The 19,589-nt window shown below is 38.3% G+C and overlaps 1 protein-coding gene across 6 annotated transcripts in view; it reads left to right on the top strand.

The window, feature by feature from the left end:
• The first annotated feature begins 139 nt into the window (after positions 1-139).
• The window catches only part of PFKFB1 (6-phosphofructo-2-kinase/fructose-2,6-biphosphatase 1), a 73,853-nt gene continuing 54,403 nt past the window's right edge, over positions 140-19,589 (top strand). The window contains exons 1-2 of one of the 6 annotated variants that reach the window (XM_038587528.1): positions 140-509; positions 1,744-1,819. Coding sequence is in view for 3 of the 6 variants with exons in the window: in XM_038587531.1 (XP_038443459.1) it covers positions 5,803-5,887 (85 nt within the window). In the remaining 3 variants the exon portion in view is untranslated. Of the gene's footprint in view, positions 510-1,743; positions 1,820-5,568; positions 5,888-9,141; positions 9,180-19,589 lie in introns of those variants that run through there. The other 5 variants (XM_038587529.1, XM_038587527.1, XM_038587531.1 and 2 more) reach the window with 5 other exon arrangements.

Raw genomic sequence — 19,589 nt, 5'->3', positions numbered from 1 at the left:
ATGCTTTGGTGGTTATTGGCTCAGGATTGAGTCCCAGGAGAGGGATAACTAGGACAAAGGAAATTAACATTTTTATTGCTCTTGCTTCATATTGCCAAATCACTGTCCAGTAAGAGATCATGCCCATTTACACTAAAGACCAATCTGAAACTCAGCCCCTAGGAAATCCAGATCTTGCCTGTCTACATTGCTGGTTTTAATTTCCCCATTCTGCAGTTGCTTGTTAATATTAGTTCTGACCTTTGGGGCAAGGTGAACACATGGTTGGCCTGAAGAGAAAAGGCTCCGGTGGCTCAGGAACTTCTTTGACAACTAACACAGCTGATATTTCAACAGAGCACACACATGCCCCTCTTATTAAGGGTACTTCCACAGTGTTTTCAAGGAACCAACCAACGCCTCGAGACTCCCTCTTTAACGCCACCCAGGTACCTGCTTTGAAGGTCTAAATGCAAGAAAGCTGTGTGTCGGATAATTAGTGATGGAAGAGAAAACCTCTAGGAGAACAGGTAGGTGAGACAGAAGGAAAAATAGATAGGGATACACAATTCCAAATCCATTCTTTAGGTTTCTGGAAAGTTTTCTTTGTATAGGGGTTACTTGAAGTGAGCATTAAAGGGTATGAAAGAGTTGGGGAAAAGATGATATCTATATCTCTCTGTCATCCATCGCCACCTGTCTTTGTGGGACACTAACCAAAAGGGCAGTTCTCTAGCACCTTTAGAAGTCTCTCTTGGTCTATTCCAGTTTTGAGTGAACTGGATAGTAGGGATTATATATCTTACCTCCCCCAATAGTATATACAGTAGGTCTTGTTTTCTGTGGCACTTTGAACAAGCTTTTCAACCTTCTCAGAGCTTCAATAACCTTCTTACTAAAATGGAAATTGAAATCCCTGGCCTACGTCCTTCAGAGGGCTATCTCAAGGTGAAGAGGAGTAGGAGAAGAAGAACCAAATTTCTGGAGATGTTTCAGAACTTCCATGCTCTGTCTGAGATTAGTGATCCTGCTTTTTTCTGTAGCCTCCACAGGCAATACCACCCACAGGCCTCCAGCTGCTCTTCTCTCTGAGTGACTATGGTCTGTAGAGAGCCACTCCTGGGACTGGGATACAGTAATCCTTGGGCTCCAGGTGTGAGGCTGAATGTGGTGGGGGGATAGTGGGCCAGAACAGTGACTAAGAATTAAGTGGTACCTAGGTGGTTGCCACAGAAAGCCTAATACACATCCGCACCTAAACTATAAGCATGTGGCCAATCTCCCCTGTACACCCTTACCCCCTACAAATGCATTTATACCCACATACTCCTAAGAATTACTAATAGAGATACTCCATTTGTGATTTTGTAACCCATCAGTATGGGTTTAATAGTGCTTTTAGTGGGATTCTCCCACATACCCTATACTTTGGGAGGATGATCAGGACCTGTGAATCTCAGGAAGTCACACTGTGTGCTTTTCTCCATAGAGTTAACCCAATTTAGAATCAGATCTTGGTCTTGAGTGAGTCACTGATACTGAGTGAACTCTTTTTCTGCAACCAGTTGATTGGACTTTTTCAGGTGGGGTGGACTTCATTCTTTTGCTCATTCTATTCTGCCCCATTCAAGGTTAAAAAATCTTTCTAGATACCACCTTCTACTTTCAGACCTAGTTAGTTTGCCCACCCAGTTCCCTGTATAGATCTCAGTTATGACATTTACTTTTCCGAATAGTGATTGTCTATACGTTCATCTCATCTAGGGCAGAGAGATACTCATTGAGCAAGTGTTTCCTCCTTGCCAGAACCTGAGCTGAATACTGGAAACACTGATCGCAGGTAACTGAAGTCTAGTTCCCATCCTCAAGGAATTCATAGTCTAGTAGGGAAGTACACCAGTAAAAACTAGTGGATACTTGCTCAGATAAATGGAAACATACAGACAATATGAGAACCAAAGATAATGCCTATCCCAGATTACAGGGAAAGCTTCCCAGAGGAGGCAACATTGAGCCAGTTCTTGAAGATTGAGTTAGATTTCACTGAGAATGGAAGGAAAGAGAAGGCATTTCAGGTGGAGCAAAAGCCCAAAGGTTTAAAAAATATATATATGTTATGTTTGGGGACTCCATGAATCAGCAAGCGCAAGTTAAGCATGGGCTTAGAAAGAGAGACATGGCTTAGAGAAGTAGGTTGGGGCTTGATTTAGAACAGCCATCCTGAGACCTTTCCATAAATCTTGTTTAGTTCTCCTGCTTCTAGGATCAAAATTGATAACAGGTAAACAAACAAAAAACCCAGACAAACAACACATACACCACAAAAGCAAGATAAAAAAAAATATGACAACAACAACAAAAACCAGCTAGCTAGTTCCAGTTCCAGGCAATTTTAACTTGGGTTTTCAAGCCTGGACCCTAGGTTTACCCTTTCAGACCTTGCCAATAGCCTGCTAGCCTCCTATCTCAGATTTCCTGCTGCTAAAATTATCTTTCTGCCTCTTGGCAGAGTCATGAGGACAAAACTGTAAACATAGAAGGGGGTTCATGTAACCAGCTCAATTACCTTGGACAAGCTTTTTCCCATCTCCCTAGACCTTAGTTTCCCTATGAAACTAGTGAGAATGTAAGGAGCAACTAGGATATGGAATATGTTGTTGTTTTGTGGACAATGGAAAACATACATGTAAAAAGTTATTATTAGGATTATTAACATTGCAAATAAAAAAGAGTTATTACTTTACATCTGTCAGAATGGCCAAAATAAAAAACAGAAGAAATAACAAGTGATGGCAAGGGTGTGGGAACAAAGGAACCTTCATATACTGTTGGTGGAAATGCAAATTGAGGGAACCTCTGTGGAAAACAGTATGGAGGTTCCTCAAAAAACTAAAAATAGAAATACCATACAATCCAGCAATTCCACTACTGAGTATTTACCCAAAGAAAATGGAAACACTAACTCAAAAAGATATATGCACCCCTATGTTTATTGTAGCCTTATTTATAATAGCTAAGATATGAAAGCAGCCAAAATGTCCATCAATAGATGAATGGTAAAGAAGATGTGATATACATATATACACACACAAAAATATATACATATACATATATATGCACACATACATATATATACATATACACACAATGAAATACTATTCAGGCATAAAAAAGAATGAGATCTTGCCATTTTCAATGACATGGATGGAGCTAGCGAGTATTACGATAAGTGAAATGAGTCAGTCAGACAAATACCATATGATTTCGCTTATTTGTGGAATTTAAGAAGCAAACAAACAAAGAAAAAACACCAAAAAAACACACTTAAGTACAGAGAACAAACTGGGTAGATGGGAGGGGTAGAACAGATAGAGGAGATTAAGAGTAGTACACTTATCTAGATGACCACTAAGAAATGTATAGAATTATTAAATTATTCTGTAAAGTAATGTAACACTGTATGTTAATTATACTTCAATTAAAAAGTAATACAAAATACAGTATATGCAATATTGCATTGTCAGAAAAAGAAAAAACCAACTCAGTAGCAAGGAAAGCCAATGCCAAGGAAAAAATAATTATTAGCAGAGTAATACTTATTAGAAGACTTATTAGGATTAAGAGAGTTGTATCTCTTCCAAGGTCTAGTTCTGAGACTCTAAATGTTCTGAGATCATCTGAAAGACCACATTCTTAAATCAAACTAAATTGATCAATTAATAACAACAACAACAACAACAAAGTCCAAGTTGCTCCAAGCCTTGGACTGGGAAAAATCAGGTCCCCAGTGTTCTACCCCGGACTTGGTCACTTGGTCACTTAGGAAAATACCTCCCCTCTCTAGGCTTCAATTTTCTTACCAGAGAAGGTTGGATGTAATGATTTCTAGGGTTTTCTGTATCACAAAACCAAAAAAGTAAAAGTAAATTTATCTTTCTAATTGATTGGCAGGAGTTCTTTATTATAAATGTTAACCCTTTGTAATATGTTATAAATTCCTTTTATTGTTTCTTGTGTACTCAGCATTACATTAGAAGTTTCAGATTAGCTGAAGAGGTGATTGATCATTTACTTCACAAAAGGGGTTAACTAATGTATTTTGAATATTTCCCAGGTTGCTTTATGTGTGTTAACACGTTGAGTTTTCAACAACCCTGAGCAGATAGATACTCTTATCAGATGAAAAAACTGAGGCACTGAAAAGTTAAATCTTCTGCTCAGGATCTCATTGCAGAGGGAAGAGGTGGGATTCCACTCAGGTGGTATGGCTCCACAGCCCATTGCTTTTAACTACTGTGACTCACTGCATCAGTACATTCATTTAGATAGGCAGGCTCTGAAATGTATTGAAGATTTGGAATGATTTATACACAACTGGAGGAAATCTAACCTTTGTATAGACTAGGATACTGAAAATAAACTTTTAGGGAACTTCTTAAAAGGCAAAGTACAGCCAAGAGCATTGGAGGAAAGGGATTAGAGATTGCTATTCCCAAGAGCTTTCTGTGTAGCCCAGCTCAGTGGAAGAAAGTTGAGCTTCCTTGTAGCCAATCACTGGAGGCTCTTCAGGGGGTGGGAAGGTTGCAAAAGAATGAAGTAAGAAAAAAAAAAAAAAAGAATGAAGTAAGAGTATACTTGGACATCTTCCAGGTAAGCTATGTTGTTATGAGTTCTACTCATAAAAGCCTCAAAACAACCAGGGGAAGGGGGGAAGGTAAAGTAGACACATCTGGGTGAGATGACTCTGGCCTATGGACTTGTCCTACTTTGAGGTCATTGCTCCCTGCTTCCCACACTCAGCCGGCTGCAGCCTTTACCCTAAGCCTCCACTTGGCATGAAGAACTGTAGTCAGGTTCTGTATCAGATCATGATGCCTTTCTCTCTAGGACTCCTAATGGCAGCTGGCAGCCATGTGGGCAGTGCTTACCATCTCTCCCCCCAGAAATGGCTGCATTCACTTCTCTTTCCAAGGTGTCAGTTTTATTCTAATTTATTTAGCCTTGGCTGGGGAGAACATAAAGATGATTAGATGGTGTCCATCTCTCCCAAGAGTGCCCCCAAGCAGCACATTTTAAGTGGGAAAGGACCTGTGGTAGGAAAGACAGCTGAATTCAGGGGAAGACAACAGTTGCAATAACATTTGTGGGTGGGGGGAAACAGTGAGACAATGAATCTTCTACTTCTAGTTCTGGTTTTTGATTGCTAGCTCAAAACATTGCATTTTTCAGTAGGGATTTTGTTTATATTGAAAACCTTGAATTTCTGATATGGATCTCTGTTTCTCAGTTAGAACTTGACATTCTACTTAGGCTCATCATTTTATTTCAAAGCTGTAAAAGCTACTGAGACCTGCCTCCATCACCTTTACCGTTTCCACCTCACACAGGATATAAGCACATGATCTTTGGTCTTTTATTTGCATACTCTACTAGTCCTGTCTTCATTGGAGGGAAGTAACTGGCCAGACCTAGGCTGTCTTGCTGGCTGCCTTCCTTGCTGGGCTCCAACTTATCTCCTATGTACACAGCCCTTGGAGTTCAGAGGCCTCTGCTGACCTCTGCCCAACCTCTTTCTCTGTACCCAAGCCCCCACTGGTACGTACAGGTGCAGAGGCAGGCAAGTCAGGCAAGGACTAGGAAAGAGGAGAGGGGGCTGGAGACAGGCTGCCAGAGAGCTCAGAAGCCCAGTGCGCCTCCCTGTCCCAACTCTGTCCACCTGCTGCTGTGGCCACATTAACAGAAGAGATAGTAAGACAGGAAGTGAGGCCCAGTACCTTGTGGACAGTGGTGTCATTAGCTGCAACACCTAAGCTGTCTCAAGAGATGGAAGAGCTCACCCAAACCAGGTTGCAGAAGATCTGGATTCCACACAGCAGTGGCAGCAGCGGGCTACAGCGGAGGAGGGGCTGTAAGTGTGGTTTGCTTCCATGGGCTTCAAGGTGGTGGTAGTAGAATGTGTGTAGAAGAGCAAAGGACAGTTCCCCCCCCCCCCCCCGCATTTCTACCCCCATCCGAACCTGAAAGTTGGACTAGATAAGCAGCTGAATGAAATAGCTGTAGAACAACAAAAGGATAATGTCAGAAAAGACAGAGAAAGAATTAAAGAAAGAGAGAGATAAAGGACAGAGAAAGAATGAGGATTAGGTAAAGACCATCTTAGAGGGATTTTTGACTAGGCACTTTTTTTCTTATGCAGAGCTTATTTGAAATGCTTCTTGTTCGAAATTTGACATTGCTAGTTTGGAACTAACTGTTCAGTGCTAACCTAGAATGTTTCATTTTGATGAACTCTGTGAAGAGTTTGGAAATTGGTCCTGTCTGATAGTGCTTGGGTGAAATAAGGTAATGATTCCTGGCATAATTTCTCAGGAGACAGGTGCTGGATACACACCAGTCTCATGTCATTGGTCAGTTTTGCTCCTCCCTTTTCTCAAGCCTCTTCTAATAAGTCTTTACCTGTCTGATTTGGGAAAGTCTGGATGTCCTGTCTCCTGCAGTTCCTTCTTGGCTCACACAGACACTTTCGCTGCTCTGGGAATTTGAGAGAGAAAACATTCAGCCTCTCAGGGACAGCCTGCTGTGTAATGTTCACTTTGAAAATTTAAGAAAAAGCAGGGCGAAAGAGAAGCAAACAAAACTTGTAAATATTTTTTTAAAAAAAACTGGAGTATTCCATTTCCCATAGATAACAGGGGATGGTTGTAGACCAAGGTGTTTCCAGTCCAAGGATGGACTGAGCCATGAGGAGCCATGAGGTGAGCAGAGATAAGATAGCAGTGGACTGTGGGACCCAGACATCTTGAGGACCAGCTGACCAAGCTTGCACTATGCTAATGCTAGAGGAGGTCCAGGCTCAGCACTATTGGGAAGAGAGGTAGTTGCTTAGAGAATACAGGAAGATGTAGGATATTAAATATGGTGTGTAGTGTGCAAGATGTAGATAGAGGAAGAAGAGGAAGAGGTGGAAAAACCCAGCCTCCTATTCTCTTTCCTTCTCTCCACCAGGAATTTCACTCACTCATCTAGAGATCTAGGGACCTGGATGAGACGGAGAATTACATCCCACCCCCCATCCAGCCAACCACTTTAATTCTTTCCAAGGGGCTGTTGGGTTCAGTTGGCAAGCAGGCAAACCAGTCTCTGCATACTTGGGTCCTCTAGAGTTAGGACCCTGTATTCCTGTGAACTCTTTCAGGTTGCAGAAAAATATATGTAAGTCTCCTAGTATAGTCTCTGTTACATAGAGGGTACAAAACAAATATGTGCCCACTTTAGTTCTGAGCGTCTCTTTCCTCGGCTGCAAAACAGAACTAATTCTTCTCACACTGTGTTGTTGGGACAATTCAGTGATTCAGATGTCTGGATCCAGACTGCCTAGGTTTTAATCCCAGATCTGCCACCTCCTGCCTCTGTGACTTTGGGCAAGTCTCTTTACCTCCCTGTGCATCCATTTCTTCATCTGTAAAAAGAAGTGAATAATAGTGTTGTTATAAAGATTAGAGAGTAAAGTATATAAAATGCTTAAAATGTCCAGCTCATAGTAAGTGCTCCATAAATGTTAGTTATTATTTAAACTAGAAGATGGATGTGTGGTCTTTTTGCCCATCATATCCTCAGCATCAAGCTCAGAACCTGGCACATAGCATATGTTTATTGCTGTACTTCCACTCACCCTACTACTCACCATAGGCAAGCGTGGACTGTGCCTAAGACGGTCTCTCATTAGTGATTGACTGAATTATATCAGACCACAGAGACAATAAACTTAGTGATTGCCATATCTTGCCCTAGGCAAAGTCTGTCTCACCTCCCTTGCTGAGGAGTCTATTTACCACTGAAAGATCTGAATTACCTTTTGCTTGGAGCATCCTTTTTAGAACTGCCTGGTCCCAAAGGGGACAATGGGTGAGGAGATTAACACAATCAATGATGTTCTGAGAATTAAGTCCATTAATATGTATAAAGTGCTTGGAAAACTGTGTATGTTCATCTGGACTTGTTTTCTCATTCAATGTTGTGTTTTGTGTGCCATCTATATTATTGTTGCATGTAGTTATATTTATTCTCCTTGCTGTGTAGTACTACATTTTGTGAAATCTCATGGTTTGTTTATCCATTTTACTGTTGGTGCACAATTAGGTAGTTTCTAGTTTTTGGTTATGAACAATACTGCAGTGAAAATTTTTGCCCACATAAATTTTGGAATCAGCTTTTCAAGTTATACACACAGACAAAATTTGGGGATTTTGATTGGAATTGCATTCAATCTGTAGATCAGTTTAAGGTGGAGTTAACGACTTTGTGACATTGGGTCTTCTGTAAACACAGTATATCTCTCCATCTATTTAAAATCTTTTCATGTAATTTGAGTGAAGTTTTATGATTTGAAAGGACTTGTACATCATTATAAGAAATTTCTTTATTTCTTGTTGCTATTGTAAACAATACCTTTTTAGAAAATTGCATTTCATAGCAGTTTATTGCTAATGTATGCAAATATAATTGTAATTACTGTCTATTGCATTTGTAACTAAATAACCTCATTAACTTTATTATTAATTTTGATAACTTATAGGTTAATGACAGTTTTCTTTTTCACCTCTCATCTTTATATTTTTGTATCTGTTTTTCTTATATTACTGTACTCCTAGGACCTCTCACCTCAAACACACCATTTTAAGTACAATGCTGAATAGAAATGTTAATAGTGTGTATTGTTATGTTGATCATAATTTTAAGGAGAATGGGTTTTTTTAAGATTTTATTTATTTATTTGACAGCAAGAGAGAGCTTGAGAGAGAACACAAGCAAGGGGAGCAGCAGAGGGAGATGGAGAAGCAGGCTCTCTACTGAGCAGGGAACCATATTTGGGGCTTGATCCCAGGACCCCGGGATCATGACCTGAGCCAAAGGCAGAGCTTAACTGCTTAAATGACTGAGCCACCCAAGCATCCCTAAAGAGAATGTTTTTAAAGTTTCACCATTGAGTAAATTTGCAGTCGTTTTTTGTAGATACCATTTAACAGGTTAAGGAAGTTCCAGTTAATTTTTTAAAGATTTTTTATTTGTTCACGAGAAACACAGAAAGAGGCAGAGGAAGAAGCAGGCTCCCCATGGGGAGCCTGATGCAGGACTCAATCCCAGGACTCCGGGATCAAGACCTGAGCCAAAGGCAGATGCTCAACCACTGATCCACCCAGGTGCACTGGAAGTTCCAGTTTATTCTGAGTTTGCCAATAGGATTTTTTTAATAAGTAGACTTTGAACTTTATTAAAAATCTTTTCTATATTTCTTAAGATGACATGTTAATTTTCTATTTTAATTTGTTAATGTGAATTACATTACAGGTTTTTCTTGTGTTGAACTGATCTCACAGTCCTAGGATAAATAAAAACTGCTGGATTTAGTTCATTAATATTTTATTTAGGAATTTAGCATTTTGTTCATGAATGAGCTTGGTTTGTAATTTTTCCATGGTTCTCATGTTTCTCTATTTGATTTTGGCGACATAAAATGAAGTACAAATGATTTCCTTTCATTCTATTTTCTGATAGAGGTCATCCAAAAAACTATGTGTTCTTTAAATATTTGACACAGCTTCCAGATAAAAACATCTGAGCCTGCTATCTTCTTTATAAGAAAAAATTTAACTGATGCAATTTTTAAAAATAGTTATAGAATCATTCCAGTTTGCTATTTCTACTTGTCAATATTTTTAAGTTATGGTTTTCTACGAATTTTTCTCTTTCATTTCACTTTTTAAATTTATTTGCTTGAAGTTCTTATCTTCGGATTTTTTATTTTTTAAAGGTTTTATTTATTTATTCATGAAAGACACAGAGAGACAGAGGCAGAGGCACAGGCAGAGGAAGAAGCAGGTTCTATGCAGGAAGCCTGATGTGGGACTCAATCCCAAAACACCGCACCATTTATTGAAGAGACTGTCTTTCTTCCAGTGGATAGTCTTTCCTCCTTTATCGAATATTAGTTGACCATAAAGTTGAGGGTCCACTTCTGGATTCTCTATTCTGTTCCATTGATCTATGAATACATATTTTCAATAAAGCTCTATTTGGTGTATATCTGTAGAAGTACCAAAAAAAGGAAGTAAGCAGAAAATATTAATAATAATAAGAAAAATATAATGCAGTAAAATAGAGAAATTAATCTAAAGGAGTTCAGAAGAACTTTTAACCATGAAAGATTAGGAGAGGCAGTTAGAGAAGTTTGGTGCTTTCAAATAAAAACATATGCTTTAATTATAATTCAAATAAATAAAACTGACTTAATTGTTGGTGTTGGCAGTCTATAAATACCAAGGGAAAAAGTAAAAAGTATTAAAATAAAATTAAATGAACAAAAAATTACAACAAATGTTCAAAGACTCTGAGACTGCCCACAAATTCCTGTTAGTCTTCACATCTCTCCATTTATTTTATCACTCCCAAAATAAATTTAATTTTTCTCAATTGCTAACATCCAAAAGCAAATCTAAAAACCCATTTTACTGAAGGCATCTTTTCCATTTGGTTTAGTTATCTCTAATTCAACACATTTAAAAATTATTGTATCTACTGAAGGTTATTTTGTCTTTCCCATTTGCCTAATTATATTTATGGTGTATACAAAAATAGGAAAAGAAAAATATGTTTTCTCTATGTATAGTTTTAACTTCAGATATAGAGCTGCATTATAGTTTCAATAGGGTTTTTCAGACAAGTTTCTGAAACAAACCATGATTTACAATATTGTTTCTACAGAAAAATGTGTTGCAAGTTCAAACCAGCTGATTTACTGATGATATTTTGGAAAATAAAACATCCATGCATTTAGGGCTGCCTAGCATCAATGTGAGGAAGGTTTGGTTTGTAATAAAGACTTACAGTGTATTAAAAAAAAAAAAAACCCAAAACCCCTGGACCACTTCCCGAGCCAAAGGCAGAAGCTCAACTAATGAGCCACCCAGACGTCCAACTTAGGATTTTTTAAATCTCTGTTGTATTTGCAGTTATAGCCTCTCTTTTGTTCTAATATTGTTTATTGGTATCTTCTCATTTTCGTTTTGATCAATCTTGCCAAAAGTTTTTCACTTTTACAAGTTTTTAAAAATAATCAACTTTTGACTCTTTACTTTTCTGTTATGTCTTTGTTTCCCATTTAACAATTTTTTACTTATCATTATTCTATTTCTTTCACTTTCTTTTGATTTTTTTTTTTACCTTCTGGAGTTAAGTGCTCAGCTCATTAATTTTCAGACTTTCGTTTTTTTTGAGTTATAAGCATCGGGTGCTATAATTTACCTATTAAATAAGAATGATTAAAAAATAGGACTGATATTCCTCAGATTCATGATTGTGTGGACATAATGACTTTTAAATTATTTCTAGATTATTTGGTAAATAAACACTGTTCCTGGCTTTCTTAGTTTCCCCACCAGGTACCCTATTACCCTGGGCACTTCATCCCTTTATCTAGGACTGCTGGGACCTACTAACCACCATTTAGCAACTAAAGGGTTAATGCCTAACACAGCAGGAGGCCTCCAGGAATTTGGAGCCAGTCAACCCACCAGCTTCCTTTTTGGCAGATCAAGTGCCCCTGCCATTTCCAGTTTGATTACATTCTTGACTACATTCTTGTAATTCTTTTTAATTTTTTTAAAGCTTTTACTTATTTATTCATGAGAGACACACACACACACACACACACACACACACACACACACACACACGGAGGCAGAGACACAGGCAGAGGGAGAAGGAGGCTCCATGCAGGGAGCCCAAAGTGGGACTCTATCCCAGGACTTCAGGATCATGTCCTGAGCCAAAGGCAGACGCTCAACCACTAAGCCACCTAGGCATCCTTTTTTTTTTTCATTCTTGTACTTGTTATTATTTCAATTCTTTGAAACATATTTATATTTGCTTCATGGACCAACAAAAGGCCATTTTTGGTAAACATTCCATAAGCACTTGAAAAAAATATACATTTTTTTAAGATTTTTTTTTATTTTTATTTATTTTATTTATTCATGAGAGACACAGAGAGAGAGAGGAGCAGAGACACAGGCAGAGGGAGAAGCAGGCTCCATGCAGGGAGCCCGATGTGGGACTCGATCCCGGGACTCCAGGATCATGTCCTGAGCCAATGGCAGGCACTAAACTGCTGAGCCACCCAGGGATCCCCGAAAAAAATATACATTTTACAGTTGAGTTTACTATAGTATATATGTCAAGTCACGTTTGTTAATCTTGCTCAAATGTTCTAAACATACTTCTGAGGTATTCTCTACTTGTTGAGATGAAAAATGTGTTGATGTCTCCTTGTAACTCTGTCAATTTTGAAGCTATATAAGTAATTATAAAAAAATTTACAACTGCTATATGTTCCTGGTGAAATTAATATTTTATCAAAGTGTAAGGAAAATATTTCTGGAAACTTGGTATTTTTGACATTTTGCCTAAAAACAATTTTTTTTCTGATATTATGACATTACTTTTATTTACCTTAATATCTGCTTGGTGTATCTAATCCTATACTTTCGAAAACATTGGTTGAGGGTTTTTTTTGTATATTTTGTTTTATTGGAGTTCAATTTGCCAACATATAGCATAACAACCACTGCTCATCCTGTCAGGGCCCATCACCCAGTCCCCCCAAACCCCTGCCCACCTCCCTTTCCACTACCCCTTGTTCCTTTCCCAGAGTTATGTGTCTCTCATGTTCTGTCACCCTCACTGATATTTCCCACTCATTTTCTCTCCCTACCACTTTATTCCCTTTCACTATTTTAACATTCCCCAAATGAATGAGACCATAAAATGTTTGTCCTTCTCCAATTGACTTATTTCACTCAGCATAATACCCTCCAGTTCTAACCACATTGAAGCAAATGTTGGGTATTTGTCATTTCTAATGGTTGAGTAATATTCCGTTGTATACATAAACCACATCTTCTTTATCCATTCATCTTTCGATGGACACCGAGGCTCCTTCCACAGTTTGGCTATTGTGGACATTGCTGCTATAAACATTGGGGTGAAGGTATCCCAGCGTTTCACTGCATTTGCATCTTTGGGGCAAATCCCCAGCAGTACAACTGCTGGGTCACAGGACAGTTCTATTTTAACTCTTTGAGGAACCTCGACACAGTTTTCCAGATTGGCTGCACCAGTTCACATTCCCACCAACAGTGCAAGAGGGTTCCCCTTTCTCCACATGCTCTCCAACATTTGTGGTTTCCTGCCTTGTTAATTTTCACCATTCTCATGGTGTGAGGTGGTATCTCATTGTGGTTTTGATTCGTATTTCCCTGATGGCCAGTGATGTGGAGCATTTTCTCATGTGCTTGTTGCCCATGTCTATGTCTTCCTCTCTGAAATTTCTGTTCATGTCTTTTGCCCATTTCATGATTGGATTATTTGTTTCTTTGCTGTTGAGTTTCACAAGTTCTTTATAGATCTTGGATACTAGCACTTTATCTGATAGGTCATTTGCAAATATCTTCTCCCGTTCTGTAGGTTGTCTTTTAGTTTTGTTGACTGTTTCTTTGGCTGTGCAGAAGCTTTTTACCTTGAATAAGTCTCAATAGTTCATTTTTGCTTTTGTTTCCCTTGACTTCATGGATGTATCTTGCGAGAAGTTGCTGTGGCCAAGTTCAAAAAGGGTGTTGCCTGTGTTCTCCTCTAGGATTTTGATGGATTCCTGTTTCATGTTTAGATCTTTCATCCATTTTGAGTTTATCTTTGTGTATGGTGTAAGAGAATGGTATAGTTACATTCTTCTGCACATGGATGTCCAATTTTCCCAGCACCATTTATTGACGAGACTGTCCTTTTTCCAGTGGAAAGTCTTTCCTGCTTTGTTGAATATTAGTTGACCATAGCGTTGAGAGGCCATTTCTGGATTCCCTATTCTGTTCCATTGATCTATGTGTCTGTTTTTGTGCCAGTACCACACTGTCGTGACGATCACAGCTTTGTAGTACAACTTGAAATCCGACATTGTGAGGACCCTGGCTCTAGTTTTCTTTTTCAATATTCCTCTGGCTATTTGGGGTCTTTTCTGTTTACACACAAATCTTAAGATGATTTGTTCCAACTCTCTGAAGAAAGTCCATGCTATTTTGATAGGGATTCAATTAAACGTGTAAATTTCCCTGGGTAGCATTGACATTTTCACAATATTAATTCTTCCAATCCATGAGCATGGAATATTTTTCCATCTCTTTGTGTCTTCCTCCATTTCTTTCAGAAGTGTTCTGTAGTTTTTAGGGTATAGATCCTTTACCTCTTTGGTAAAGTTTATTCCTAGGTATCCTATACTTTTGGGTGCAACTCTAAATGGGATTAACTCCTTAATTTACCTTTCTTCAGTCTCATTGTTGGTGTAGAGAATTGCGACTGACTTCTGGGCATTGATTTTGTATCCTGCCACACTGCCGAATTGCTGTATGAGTTCTAGCAATCTTGGGGTGGAGACTTTTGGGTTTTCTAAGTACAGCATCATGTCGTCTGCAAAGAGGGAGAGTTTGACTTCTTCTTTGCCAATTTGAATGCCTTTTATTTCTTTTTGTTGCCTGATTGCTGAGGCTAGGACTTCTACTACTGTGTTGAATAGCAGTGGGGAGAGTGGACAGCCCTGTAGTGTTCCTGATCTTAGGAAAAAGGCTCCCAGTGTTTCCCCATTAAGTATGATATTTGTTGTGGGCTTCTCATAGATGACTTTTAAGATGCTGAGTAATGTTCCCTCTATCCCTACACTCTGAAGAGTTTTGATCAGGAATGGATGCGGTATTTTGTCAAATGCTTTCTCTGCATCTATTGAGAGGATCATATGGTTCTTGTTTTTCCTCTTGTTGATATGATCTATCACATTGATTGCTTTACAAGTGTTGAACCAGCGTTGCATCACAGGGATAAATCCCACATTGTCATGGTGAATTATCTCTTTAATGTACTGTTGGATCCTATTGGCTAGTATCTTGTTGAGAATTTTTGCATCTGTGTTCATCAGGGATATTATATTGGTCTATAATTCTTCTTTTTAGTGGGGTCTTTGTCTGGTTTTGGAACTAAGGTGATGTTGGCCTCATAGAATGAGTTTGGAAGTATTCCATCCCTTTCTATCTTTCAGAACAGCTTTAGTAGAGTAGGTTTTGTTTCTTCTTTAAACGTTTGATAGAATTCCCCTGGGAAGCCATCTGGCCCTGGACTTTTGTGTCTTAGGAGGTTTTTAATAACTGCTTCATTTTCCTGCCTGGTTATTTATTGGCCTGTTCAGATTTTCTGTTTCTTCCTGTTCCAGTTTTGGTAGTTTGTGGTTTTCCAGAAATGCGTCCATCTCTTCTAGATTGCCTAATTTACTGGCATATAGCTGCTCATAAGATGTTTTTAAAATCATTTGTTGGGCAGCCCGGGTGGCTCGGCAGTTTAGCTCGGCAGTTTAGCGCCATCTTCAGTCCAGGGCTTGATCCTGGAGACCCGGGATCGAGTCCCATGCCAGGCTGACTAATGGTTTATCTATCTTATTAATTCTTTCCAAGAACCAACTCCTGGTTTTGTTAGTCTGTTCCACAGTTCTTCTGGTCTCAATTTCATTGAGTTCTGCTCGAATCTTTATTAACTCTCTTCTGCTGGGTGTAGGATCTATTTGCTGGTTTTTCTCTAGCTCCTTTAGGTGCAAGGTTAGGTTAGGTGTGTATTTGCGTTTTTTTCCAATTTTTTGAGGGATGCTTGTATTGCAATGGATTTCCCTCTCAGGAGTGCTTTTGCTGTATCTCAAAGATTTTGAACAGTTGTATCTTCATTCTCATTAGTTTCCATGAATCTTTTTAATTCTTCTCTAATTTTCTGGTTGACCATTCATCTTTTAGCAGGATGGTCTTTAACTTCCATGTGTTTGAATTTCTTCCAAATTTCTTCTTGTGATTGAGTTCTAGTTTCAAAGCATTATGGTCTGAAAATATGCAAGGGACAATCCCAATCTTTTGGCATCGGTTAAGACCTGATTTGTGACTGAGTATGTGGTCTATTCTGGAGAAAGTTCCATGTACACTGGAGAAGAATGTGTATTCAGTTGCGTTTGCATGTAAAGTTCTGTAAATATCTGTGAAATCCATTTGGTCCAGTGTATCATTTAAAGCTCTTGTTTCTTTGGATATGTTGTGCTTAGAATATCTGTCATTTGAAAGAAATGCACCGTGTTGAAGTCTCCTAGTATATGTGTATTATTATCTAAGTATGTCTTAACTTTGGTTAGTAATTGATTGATATACTTGGCAGCTCTCACATTAGGGCCATAAATATTCATTATTGTTAGTTTCTTTTGTTGGATAGATCCTTTAAGTATGATTTAGTGTCCCTCTTTATCTCTTACTGCCGTCTTTGGGATAAACTTTAATTTATCTGATATGAGGATGGTTACCCCTGCATTTTGTTGAGGACCATTTGAATGGTAAATGGTTCTCCACCCTTTCATTTTCAGGATGTGAGTGTCCTTAGGTCTCAAATGAGTCTCTTGTAGACAGCAAATAGATGGGTCTCGCTGTTTTATCCAGTCTGAAACCCTGTGTGTTTCATGGTATCATTTAGCCCATTCAGGTTCAGAGTTACTATTGAAAGATATGAATTTATTGTCATCATAATACCTATTCAGTCCTTGGTTTTGTGGATTATTTCTTTGGACTTCCTCTTTCTTATACAGTGCCCCCTTAATATTTCTTGCAGAGCTGGTTTGGTGGTCACATATTCTTTCAGTTTCTGCCTATCTTGGAAGCTCTTTATCTCTGCTTCTATTCTGAATGAGAACCTTGCTGGATAACGTATTCTTGGCTGCATGGTCTTCTCATTTTGGACCCTGAATATAACCTGCCAGCCCTTTCTGGCCTGCCAGGTCTCTGTGTAGAGGTCTGCTGTTAATCTACTATTTCTCTCCCTATAAGTTAGTGATCTCTCATCTCCTGCTGCTTTAAGGATTTTCTCTTTTTCTTTGGAATTTCTACGTTTCACTATTAAATGTCGAGGTGTTGAGGGGTTTTTATTGATTTTAAGGGGGGGAACCTCTCTATCTTCTGGGTCTGATTGCCTGTTTCCCTCCCCAAATGAGGGAAGTTCTCAGCTATGATTTGTTCAAATATGCTTTCTCGCCCTCTGTCCCTTTTGGCGCTCGCTGGATCCCCAATTATATGTAGATTTTTCCCTCTTAGGCTATCATTTATTTCCCTTAACCTTTCATCATGGTCTTTTAATTGTTTATCTCTTTTTTCCTCAGCTTCCTTCCTTGCCATTAAGTTGTCTTCTATGTCACTCACTCTTTCTTCTACCTCATTAATCCTCGTCGTTAAGACCTTCAGTTTGGATTGCATCTCATTTAATTGAGTTTTAATTTCAGCCTGATTAGATCTAAATTCTGTAGTCATGAAGTCTCTTGAATCCTTTATGCTTTTTTTCCAGAGCCACCAGTAGCTTTATAATTGTGCTTCAGAATTGACTTTCTGACATTGAATTGTAATCCAAATTCTGTAACTCTGTGGGAGAGAGTACTGTTTCTGATTCTTTTGTGTTGAGTTCTTCTTTCTAAAGTTAGTTTGCTCAGTGCAGAGTGGCTACAAATGAGTTGTACTTTAGAAGTGCAAACTCTTCTCTCTGTAGCATTCCAGTTGTTCTCTCTTTAAATCTCACATTGATATGTTCTCATTCATTTGGGGAATATAAATAATAGTGAAAGGGAATATAAGGGAAGGGTGAAGAAATGTGTGGGAAATATCCGAATGGGAGACAGAACATAAAGACTCCTAATTCTAGGAAACAAACTAGGGGTGATGGAAGGGGAGGAGGGCGGGGGGTAGGGGTGAGTGGGTGATGGGCACTGAGGGGGACACTTGACGGGATGAGCACTGGGTGTTATTCTGTATGTTGGTAAATTGAACACCAATAAAAAATAAATTTATTAAAAATAAATAAATAAATCTCACGTTGAATTCATAGTTTTTCAGGATGATTTGAAAGTTATCTAGGTAAGTTGGTGGGGACAGGTGACTTGGGGAGCCTACTCCTCAGCCACTTGCCCTGCCCCTCAATCTTGCCACGCCCCTCTGATTAATTTTTATATATTGAATCAGTCTTACATTTTTGGTATAAACCATGCTTGGTTATATTGTACTACCATTTATTTTATGAATGGCCAAATTTGATTTGCCAAATGTTTTGAGGACTTTTGTGCCTAAGATGATGGAGGCATTGAATGATATTTTTCATTTTTGTACCATTGTTTCTCTGGTTTGGGTTTCAAGATAATACTGGTGTCCTAGGGACACCTGGGTGGCTCAGTGGTTTGGCACATGCCTTTGGCCCAAGGCGTGATCTTGGGGTCCTGGGATCGAGTCCCATATCAGGCTCCCTGCATGGAGCCTGCTTCTCCCTCTGCCTATGTCTCTGCCTCTCTCTCTCTCTCTCTCTCTCTCTCTCTCTATCTGCCTCTCAGGAATAAATAAATAAAATCTTTAAAAAAAATACTGGCCTCATAAAATAGGCTGAGAAGTCTTTCCCTGTCTTCTTTTTCCTGAAGAGATTAGCCTTTACATCTTATATTCATGTAATGGGATTTTTAACCCAAAATATTTTGGGCTCTCTCTTTATTAGTGTGCTTATGCCATTTACCTTCCATGTAATTATTGTTATATTTGGATTTAGATGTACTATTTTCTTATGTCTTTTCTGTCCCCCCCTTTTTTTACTTCAACCCTTCCTTATTTTTCTGCTTTTTCAAAATTGATTTGAACAGTTTTTAGTATTTCTTTTTTTATTCAGTGATTTTTACTATTAATCTGGCAGAATTTTTAATGGTTTCCCTAAGGATTAGAAAATATACATTTAACTTTTCAGTCTGAATAGAATCAATTTGTTACCACTTCAATATGAATGTATAAATTTTACTTTCACATGCCAATTTATGCTTCTCACTTCATGCGATATTTACCTAATATTCTACACATACAGACATTGGGGATATAATATAATATAATATAATATAATATAATATAATATAATATAATAATAATATGTTATTTTTTGCCTGCATGTTTCAAAGGACTCTAAGATTCAGAAAATACATTTATCCAGATGTTTAACATTTCTGTTGTAGTTAGTTTCCCACACTCTAGCTCCCTTCTGGTATCATTTCCTTTTTATTTAAGATTTTATTTTAATTCCAGAATAGTTAACATACAGTGTTATATTAGCTTCAGGTGTACAATATAGTGATTCAACAATTCTATACATCACCTAGTGATCATCATAAGTGCCCTCCTTAATCCCCATCACTTATTTCACCCATTCCCCCCACCCATCTCCTTTCTGGTAACCATCGGTTTGTTCTCAATAGTTAAGAGTCTGTTCCTTGGTCTCTCTTTCACTTTCTCCCTTTTCCTCTGCTCATTTGCTTTGATTCTTAAATTCCACATGAGTGAAATCATATAGTATTTGTCTTTCTCTGACTTCTTTTTCTTAGATTATACGCTCTAGCTCCATTCATGTCATTGCAAATGGCAAGATTTCATTTTTTTAATGGCTAAATGATTTTCCGTTATAGACAGATAGATATAGATACA

Source organism: Canis lupus, chromosome X (genome assembly GCF_011100685.1).
Source record: "Canis lupus familiaris isolate Mischka breed German Shepherd chromosome X, alternate assembly UU_Cfam_GSD_1.0, whole genome shotgun sequence".
NCBI lineage: Eukaryota > Metazoa > Chordata > Mammalia > Carnivora > Canidae > Canis > Canis lupus.
Note: the sequence above shows the minus strand (reverse complement) of the source record. Positions and strands in the feature narration are given on the sequence as shown.